At 42.0% G+C, this 9261-nt stretch overlaps 1 protein-coding gene across 1 annotated transcript in view; it reads left to right on the plus strand.

Annotated features, from left to right (window-relative positions):
- The window catches only part of FYCO1 (FYVE and coiled-coil domain autophagy adaptor 1), a 101141-nt gene extending 92223 nt beyond the window's left edge, over positions 1-8918 (plus strand). Inside the window, exons 17-18 of the mRNA XM_036762008.1 lie at positions 2034-2143; positions 3557-8918. Coding sequence (XP_036617903.1) covers positions 2034-2143; positions 3557-3632 — 186 coding nt within the window. The 3' untranslated portion in view covers positions 3633-8918. The remainder of the gene's footprint in view (positions 1-2033; positions 2144-3556) is intronic.
- Positions 8919-9261: the final 343 nt, after the last annotated feature.

Here is a 9261-nt window from a genome sequence, read left to right on the forward strand (position 1 = left end):
ATGAACTTGTGGTGAAGAGGGAAAATAGCAATACAAGGTTAAACAGGTCTCTTGGGTCTGAGTGACCAAGAAAGGGAAGCCACTCCTCCCCAGAACTTTTATCACCATGTATGCTCTTTTTAGTTTATGAGGGAGGGATGAATGTGGCACACGAGTGATAACAGATTTAATTAAACAAGAGTGAGTTACTCCAGACACCACTCCAATCGCAAGTTGCATGACCGTCACTTGTCTAATTTGTGTAGCTTTTAATCAGTTTGCCTTTTGAGTCACATCCAGTGGTGACCATCTGCTAAATTGCACTCCTCTTTGAGCACTTATAGAAAAAAAAGCAAAAAAAAAACCCCAATTATTATTATATCCAAGTCAGTCCTTGAAATTGTGCCCCGACACGACCTACTTGTCTACATGGACTCTGCTGGGGGAATTTCATCTCATTCTCATCCCATTGTATTCTAGAAATGGTCTGATGTTCTCCCTTTGGCTTTATCTGCAGACCAAGGGAGGGAGGATGACAGTTGTGAATAGATGAAATTTGTGAATAGTTAAAAAATTCTCAGTGATTTTGAGACTAATATATGAGATAAATAGCAATTATCTAGCCCTAAGCTATAGTTGGTGAAATTTTGCTGTATGGGGAAGAAGTCTCTTGGGACTTCATTTTACTGCTATTCTAAGTGTTGAATCCAGGCATAAGTATCTGATCCTTCATAAGGCTGCTTGTTCATCATTCAAGGGAAATGCTATGTGCACTTGACGTCTGAGGACCGCTGCAGGCAGATGTCTGTCCCTAGGAAAAACAAGAGAAGGACCTTGCAAAGGTGAAGGTGTAGGATTCTCTTACCCTTTTTCCACCTTGGTGAATAAGAAATTTTCCCACCTGGTTAGTTCTGAAGTTGGCTATGATGTCCTACCGTACAATTGGCTGTCTATGACTCATACCTGAAATCAAACAGAACTAATGCCACTATGTCCCTGCCTTTCTCCTCACATAGCAATTCCATTGATAAGGGCAAGTGTAAAAGAAGACGAACCCTGTTGGTGACTTTTAAGTAAGTTATACATGCTAGCATAGTGAGGGATCATTTTGAATTGCCTATTGAATCACAAATAATAGAGACCAGGAAGACTCGTAAATGGTGAGTTATTTAGTTTATAAAAGACCACTCAATAATGTTCTTTCATCATGATAATATGATTAGTGGGAGATGTGACACAATTTTCAAAATTGGATTAAGAATTTTACATATAAGACATTGTTTGAAACATCTATATAATCATATTAAGAGAGACAAAGATTCATTTTCCAATTCAGGCCCTCATGATGCAACAATTGAAATTCTCTGAAGTTTCATAGATTAATACTGGAGATAAGATTTAGGTTCTTTAGCCTAAAATTTTAGTCCTTCCTAAAATCGGTGTGAGGATAATTGGGTATTGACGGGACCAAATTGTGGTTCTGTTGATTCTTAAGCCTAAAACAGAAACATCTTCAGCTTCAATTTGAAGAAAAGACTGTTTCCAGTTTTACTGCGGTTTATTATTGCCACCTGAATGTTGAATGTGTCTTGAAAGGCAAACATGTTTTATTATAAATAACTTATTCGATCTGTACTATCTTGAAATTGACTACTCAGTATATTTATGTGTCCTATCCCAGAACTTTTTGCTACAATTGAAGTTATTTTGGCAACTTTTAAAATGAATTCAAATGTGTATTGGGGGCCATCATCATAAAAAAATGTTCTGTTAATAATTCCCTAGCAAAGTTTCATCCTCCTATCCATTAGATTGGGGGTCAGGAGACCCAGCTTCCTTGTCTAAGCTGTGCTGCCTTCTAGCCTTGAGCAGCTAAACCCACTTCTCTCGGGACCAGTTTCCTCATACATACATCATGGGGGAGGGACTAGATGATCTTTAAGGCACCTCTGTTCCAGCTTTACACCTTGTCATCTCTGAAATGAAAGAATTAGACTATGTCATCTTCCAGCTCTGAAACTGGCATGTTGTGTCTTCTCTGGTTTGATTTTCAGGTTCTAATTCCCATGACCCGTTGCAATTCCCACCGGGAAAACATCAAAGGCCAGCTGAAGGTCAGGAACCCAGGGATTTATATCCTGATATTTGACAACACCTTCTCAAGGTGGGTGAAATTTTTTCCTGGGAATAATATTGAAGGCATTTGTATTTGTGTGGCCCCAGTAGTGACACCTGAGATGAAACCACATTGAGGCCGTATGGACAAGTTCAAAATCAGGAGCTGCAAGGTGCCTTCTCTCCTCTGCACAGCCAGGATGTCTACATTCCTAGAGGGTCATGGTCAAGCCAAGGAGTTGGGATGACGACCTCCCCTCTTGGCTGCTGCATGAGATGTGGGCAATTCATGTTACCTGTCTATTTCCTGAATGCCTAAATCAAGGAGTGTCAACCTTCCCAAAGTGGTGTGCCAAGCTTGAGTTGTTTCCTTCCTCACAGGGAGGAAAAGGATGGAGGACTTTGCCTAATGAGCCTGGATTTCAGTACAGACATCTTTGGTTTTATACCCCCAGGGGAGACTCCCTTCAGCCTTAGACTCTCATGATTAAATGCCCCAGGTCCACTGGGGTAACAGCCAGTAGTGAGTGGATAGTAAGACAGCAAGCTTTCTTCCCTCTTCTCCTATTTGATCTTTTGCTTTCAAAAACTTCCCTACAAAAATGCAAATACCCCATGGAGGGACCACTCCTTAACCCCTTTTGAACTAATACCTCAGTTATCAGAAATTAAGCAGGAATGAATGGGAAACCAGATGGCCAAAGGGACTTCTTCAGATTTGTTTTTGAAAGGCCCTGGTACCCACATGTGACTTAAAATCATCTCTTGTGTGTACAACAGGTCACCAACACCTGGCCTAAACCTCTGCTTCTATAGCTGAATGGAGAGATGCTCACGAAAGAGCTGTGGGGAAGAGTATTTAAACACATTCCCTGATTCACCTCCCCTGGCCAATTTACAACAAACCTTCCATCTTTCTTATGTTGGGATTGTCATTTCCATTTCTAATGTAGATGAGGGACCATGGTGATGAGTACTGAGGGGGACTGTACAGTTCTGGTGCTCATCAAAAAGGCTTCGGTCCAGCTGCAACTAATGGGGACTGGCAAGTTCCCACATTCCCCTGAGAACATGCAGCTTCACAACCCATGTCCTCTACCATGAAGATAAAAGATTCATTCGTGGACCAGGGAGGAGGCTGCTGGGGTCATTTTTCTATAATGGTAATAGCTAGCATTTGTGTGGTGCTTTAAGGCTTACAAAGTGTTTTACATGTTACCTCATTTGAGGTAGTTAAGAGTGGCACACAAAAAAAAGGTTTATTTGTTATGAGCATTGGAACCATTTCTTCCTCATGAAGACTTGACTCATAGCCTCGTTGCATGTGGCAGCAAGATCCTTGGCCTCCTGTCACTGATGGTGGCTCCTAGTGAAAGTCATGCCCATTAGAACAGCTGGCAGTCACATCTGAGCTTTCTGGGCCTTCACTAACAGGCTGTTTTTTTCTTTGTACGTCCTGCAGGTTCATCTCCAAAAAAGTCTTTTATCACCTGACAGTTGACTGGCCTGTGACCTACGATGGGACCGATTTCCCATAGATTCAAACCCCCAACATCTTAATCGCTTCACTTTATCCACGGGAAACACTACTCTTATTTACATATCACATAAACACTAAAGAAAAGAAAGCCTGGCAGCCCTCGAACTGCACAATTTTAAAGATGGAGCATCTTGGGCATGCTCCCTGAAGCCTCCTCTGCTCTGTACCATGTACAGATGGCTGTTGGCTTATGCAGCTCCCTACAGCCCAGGGATTTATCTCTTCTAATATTTAAGGACCTCAGTCACGGCCTCTTGGGGACTTAAGATTAACAACTAAGGAACGTGAATTCTCCAGAGGGATTCACTTGAGTTTGCAATACTTGGATACTTAAAAGAGATTGTCTCTTCTCTGGGCAGCTGTTTTTTATACCTGCTGTTGTTTATACCCAAGAAACCAGGAGGGCTTCTGTTTTAAAAAGCCGGGATGGGGGAGAAGACCTGAGGGGATGGGGAGGGGAATGGGTGAATCATCCAAACCATTGGAGGGTGTTGAAGAGAGACACCCTGCCTGTGGCAATGATCATCCTCGGCATGATGCTGTCGGTAGGTTGGTATCTCTTTTCTAGCTCCTTTTAAACACCAGCTAATCCTCAAGGAAATAAATCATGCAAGGCAGTCATCGAAATGATTGCTGTGAGATAGGAAAGTCAGTTCAATTCAGCACCCATTTATTAAACACCAGCTATGGGCAAGGTTTGTTGAGTACAGAGACCACAAAGACAAAGGGAAACCGTAACTGCCTTCGAGGAGCTTCCAATCAGATGTTCACATGGAGACTGTGAAAGGTGAGACTTTGAAATGCTCCGTCTTCAACCTGGTCACGTTCCTTTCTCCTTCTCATTGTCCCCCCAGATTGGGGGCTTCTCAGAAGCTCAGCTTAAACCCTGAGGGACCTGTGCCTGCTGCCCTCCTTCCCAGGCCTCTCTCTAATTATGTCTGGTCTCAAATAACCCAGTAATTGCACAATTGGCCTTTGAGTCTCAGCCTTCTAAACAGATGGGCAGGTAGAGTCACCCCATCATGGATGTGGTCACAGACCTAAGTGTTGACAAGCAGATGATCAGATTGTCTGACCCAGAGTCCCAATCAGCTGTTCTCACATAAACACGTGCCTGCTGATATCTGTGATGGCAGAGAAAAAAGAACAAAGTCTTGCGTTTATTTGACATTATGCATCTCTCCTTCTGCCTAGTGTTTTTAGAGGGCCCAAGAAGACCTTTTGCCTTAAGTAGAGGCTTTGGCACCAAAATATTTTATTTTTAACTGAAACTGACTCCCTGGTACTAAATGAAAATATGTTTGTGGAAATACAAACACATTTTCATTTACTGATGGCTATAACCAAAGCATAGTTCTGATTCCAAAAGCAATCATTTTTAAAGAGTATTTCTTTGAGAACAGAAGTATAAGCATTAGTATAGTTCATGTGTTCACTGCATTTTTATTCCTTGATTTACACTTTAGCCCTGACACATATATGGGGCATTTACAAATTTGCAAAGCTACTTTTTTTTCCTTTTGTCCCTATCTCATGCCTTTTAAAGAACTCTTCCCTCATACCACAGACTTCTCTCTCCTTGAGGAGAATTATTGTATCTTTTCCATATGATACTGTGGCCTCTTCCCAAACACTGGGCACCATCTTTGCTTATGTCCTTTTCTACCTATACTTCCTGAACTGCCTTTTCCAAGGTCAGTTGTTGTCCCTCAGACTTCAGGTGCTTCCTGAGACGTGGTGCTCCTAAAGGAAGAGAATGCTAAGGAAGAGAGAAAGTATTGGAAAGAGTCGTGGACTTGGGGCTCTGAGGACCCACCTTCTGGTTTAGACTCTGCTACTCACTAGCTGCCAGCCTTGGGCAAGGCACTTCACTCCCATCTTATCTGTAAAATATAAATGCAGACTTTGGGCTGGCACACATTATACTCATAAGCATCATGGATCCCTTTGGCTGACTGGCGAAACCTATGGATCTCTTCTCAGAATGATTTTTAAAGCCAAAAAGTAAAATACACAGGATTACAAAGGAAACCAGTTGTATTGAGTTATCAAAATATTAATCAAGTTCATGGATCTCAGGTGCTAAATGATCTAGATCTCTTTCAGTTCTGATATTCTGTGATGCTAAGAACAGGTGAGAAGGACAAGTGTTGGTAGGTCCAGCACATGCTACAAGGACCGCTATGATACCAACAACTAGGAACCTTGTTTGGGGCAAAGAGATGAAGAAAAAATATGTTGAGAGGAAGGGCCTTGTATATAAAGGGAAGCTTCTGATTTCCAACGGAAGAGTTAGTCATTTTTAATCAGTAAAAGGAGAGCATCAGGAATGATCACTGGTGCCTGCCTTCTATTTAGGAAGCATCTTAAGTCCCTTGAATCAATGTATGGGAGCAGAAAGCCAATTGATTCATCCTCTCAGCTGGGAAAGGAGTAACAGCGGTGCTCTTCATTCCAGGGTTTGGGAGAAGAGAGGGGAGAAGGATGGGGACCTGGGAGAAGGAGTGTGAAATGGGAACCAAGTTTGGAAAAGCATCAGCATGGTGGGGCCCAGCACCAAATCTGTTGTCAGTGAACATTCAGCTCCAAAATCTTATCAGGAGGAGAATATTCAGGGCTGATGGCAGCTTCTAGTTGCCTGTTTTGGGGACATTTCATTACTTCTGTCAGAGGGTGAGAAGAGAAAAATGGACACTGGATAGAACTTTCAAACCAGCCCCCAGAAAAGGATCCTCAGAGAAGGCATCTGAAACTCTTGGCTCCAATGGTGATGTGGGCCATCCTCCTCCATTACCATGAAGAATCAAGGGTTGGCTGCATCACTGAGAGAAGTTAAAAATAGAAAAGTAAACTTTCAGATATCTTCATTTTTCTCTTTGGGGCGACCAGTTTCACCTAGGACACCAGTGCCACTTCAGGACCCTCAGCTGGATGGCCTGACACCCTAGCTGATAACATTGTCTTGATCATCAGCATCACCACCAACAAATATTTATAGATTTCTACTACACCCAAGGCATTGGGTTGGGTATTGGAATGTCTTTCCAACTGAGATTCATTGCATGTTGCTGTCATAGACTATAGCAGGAGGACCTGTTATAGATTAAAAAAAGAATTCATTGCTTCTTAGGAAGTCAGTCCCATAAGGAGGTACTTCACTTAGGATGTATAGAATTTTGACTCTTCTCATAGATTGGCAATCAGATTGAAGACGAATAGCACTTTATTGTACTCAAAGGGCTGCCCAGATCATGCCATGGTCATTTCACTAACTATAATTGTAACCGCACATTTATTTTTCTGTACTAAACACGTCTTGTGCTTTTAATGAACCAGTTATTCAGAGGTTAGCTTTTTTAATGGATTCCTAAGATTGGAAACATTAACACTATGCAATGAGAGCTCTTACATCTAGGTATGGCTTTAAACTGTGTTACTTTAGTTTACAGTTAGATTGCCAGTTTCGCTAGCTGTGGTGGGTTTTAGTTTTTGTTGTATGAGAGCTGTTGAGTATTTTAGCTCTGGCTGTGCCCCATTGACTGAAGATAACCCAACAGGAAACATCTGTGGAATTCCAGATTGTGATGTTAAAAGAAGAGCAGCATTTGATTGCAAGACATTCAGGAGAAAGATAACTTCGTTTGTAGGTCCTGAGTTACTCGGATAGCCACTGCCCTGAAGCCATTAGTTAAACTTCACAACTCCAAGAATCAGGTCAGATTTATCCAGTCATATTCTGGTATAAACCAGTTGATGTTTTTCATCATTGAAAAAAATTGTCTTTATCTAAGTACATACTTGAGAAAGCACTTTATAATTATAGCATTTATGATTCAGAAAGATTACATTGGGGCAGCTAGGTGGCGCAGTGAGTAGAACACCAGCCCTGGAGTCAGGAGGACCTGAGTTCAAATTCGGCCTCAGACACTTGACACACTAGCTGTGTGACCTTGGGCAAGTCACTTAACCCCAACTGCCCTGCCTTCCCCCCACCAAAAAAAGTAAAAAAAAAAAAAACCAGAAAGATTAGATTAAGCAAAACCTTTCCCTGCTTTTATTTATTCTTATCTAGAAACCCAAGAATTAATCAATCCATAGGGCTTTAAAAAATGGAAAAGGACAATAATGTGTGAATATGAAGTAAGATTGATTTTTTTCCCCTCTCATCTAGAGTCATCAGTCCCTTTACTTAGTGCTCCTGGACTTAGGTCATACTCAAAATGCTAGGAAAATATGACAAAGATGGCTAAAGCATGAGGTGCAAACAAAGTCAAAGGCAAATTGGTCATGAAGTGAAACCACTTTTGATAGAAAAGCCAGACTTTGAGATGCGACGTAGATTTTTCTTGTTACAGCCCTCTATGGTTTCAGATAGAAATGTTGGCCACGTCCTCTGTGCTAAGAATCTAAGCCTTGGTGCCGTAGGTGCTAAATTCAATTCAGCTGTCCGAGGCACCGTGCTAGCCACTGGAGGCATGAAGACAAAAGTGAACCAGCTCCTGCCCTCAGGAAGCTGAAGGTGACCTAAGTGGTAATATAGATCCATAGATGAGGGAGGGAGCATTAACAACATGTCCTTCTGAGTCCATTTTATCCCAGGGTCAGTGGAGGTAGGGAATAGAAAACAGAAGCCTCTCTGCTAAGGCGACGCCTGATCTGAGTCCCAGAACAAGAGAGGGATACTTAGTGATCAAATGAGATGGCGTTACAGGTGGATTGAATTCTGAGTGTAAAAAAAAAACATACTGCTTTTTCTTTGTGAAACCTTCAGTGGGCTTTACTCTATTTCACTGTTTCCAATGGGGTTCTTCCAAAAGGTAGGGAAAACTGAATTCACTGCATGTTCTTTGGTCTTTTAATAATTCCTTAAAAGAAAAAAAAAGGTACTAGGTGGTTACATATCTGAAAGTTTAAACAGGGCAAGGCCCCCTCCAGGCCTAGCCACACATTATTCAAAGGGGCACATGGACCTTTGGCAACACTGAAGAGCAGGCCCCTACATCTGGAATCTGTGGCTTGAAACCTGGAATTATACTTGGTGAGACTAAGCTTCAGTGAATCCAGCCTCATCCTACATCCTGATTGGGCTCCTGATTCAGTGACATCTGCCAAAGAACTACCTAAGAAAAGCTGGATACCCCAACCCCTAGCAGTGGGGTGAAAGATTATTGTCACTGAAGTATATTCACTTATTAGCAATACATACACTGCACCATATGGGGTGTCTCATGCTTTTGCCTTTTTGGTTTTTATCTCAGGAATTAAAAGGAAAAAATGCCATTTAGAGTGCTGTGTCTTATTGTCACTTACATGGTAGGTGGGTGGGTAGGGCAGGATTGGAGGATCCCAAAGGACAATAGCACTGGCCTCTTCTGCTTGCCTTTTAGGGCCATTATTTTATGTAGGACAGGCAGAACATGGGTCTTCTGCCCTTGAATCTTTGTGTGCTGGCCATCTGGGCATCTCAGCCTAGTTTACGAATGTCATCCAATCCTACTTGAGATAGCAAGCATTCACATTTGTGTAACGTTTCCAGGTTTACCAAGTACTTTTCTCACAATTGTTCTGTGAGGTAGACAGATTAGATGTTATCATCCCCCATTTTACATAGGTTCAGAGGAATCAAA

The sequence above is a fragment of the Trichosurus vulpecula genome, chromosome 5 (assembly GCF_011100635.1).
Source record: "Trichosurus vulpecula isolate mTriVul1 chromosome 5, mTriVul1.pri, whole genome shotgun sequence".
In the NCBI taxonomy this organism is placed as follows: Eukaryota; Metazoa; Chordata; class Mammalia; order Diprotodontia; family Phalangeridae; genus Trichosurus; species Trichosurus vulpecula.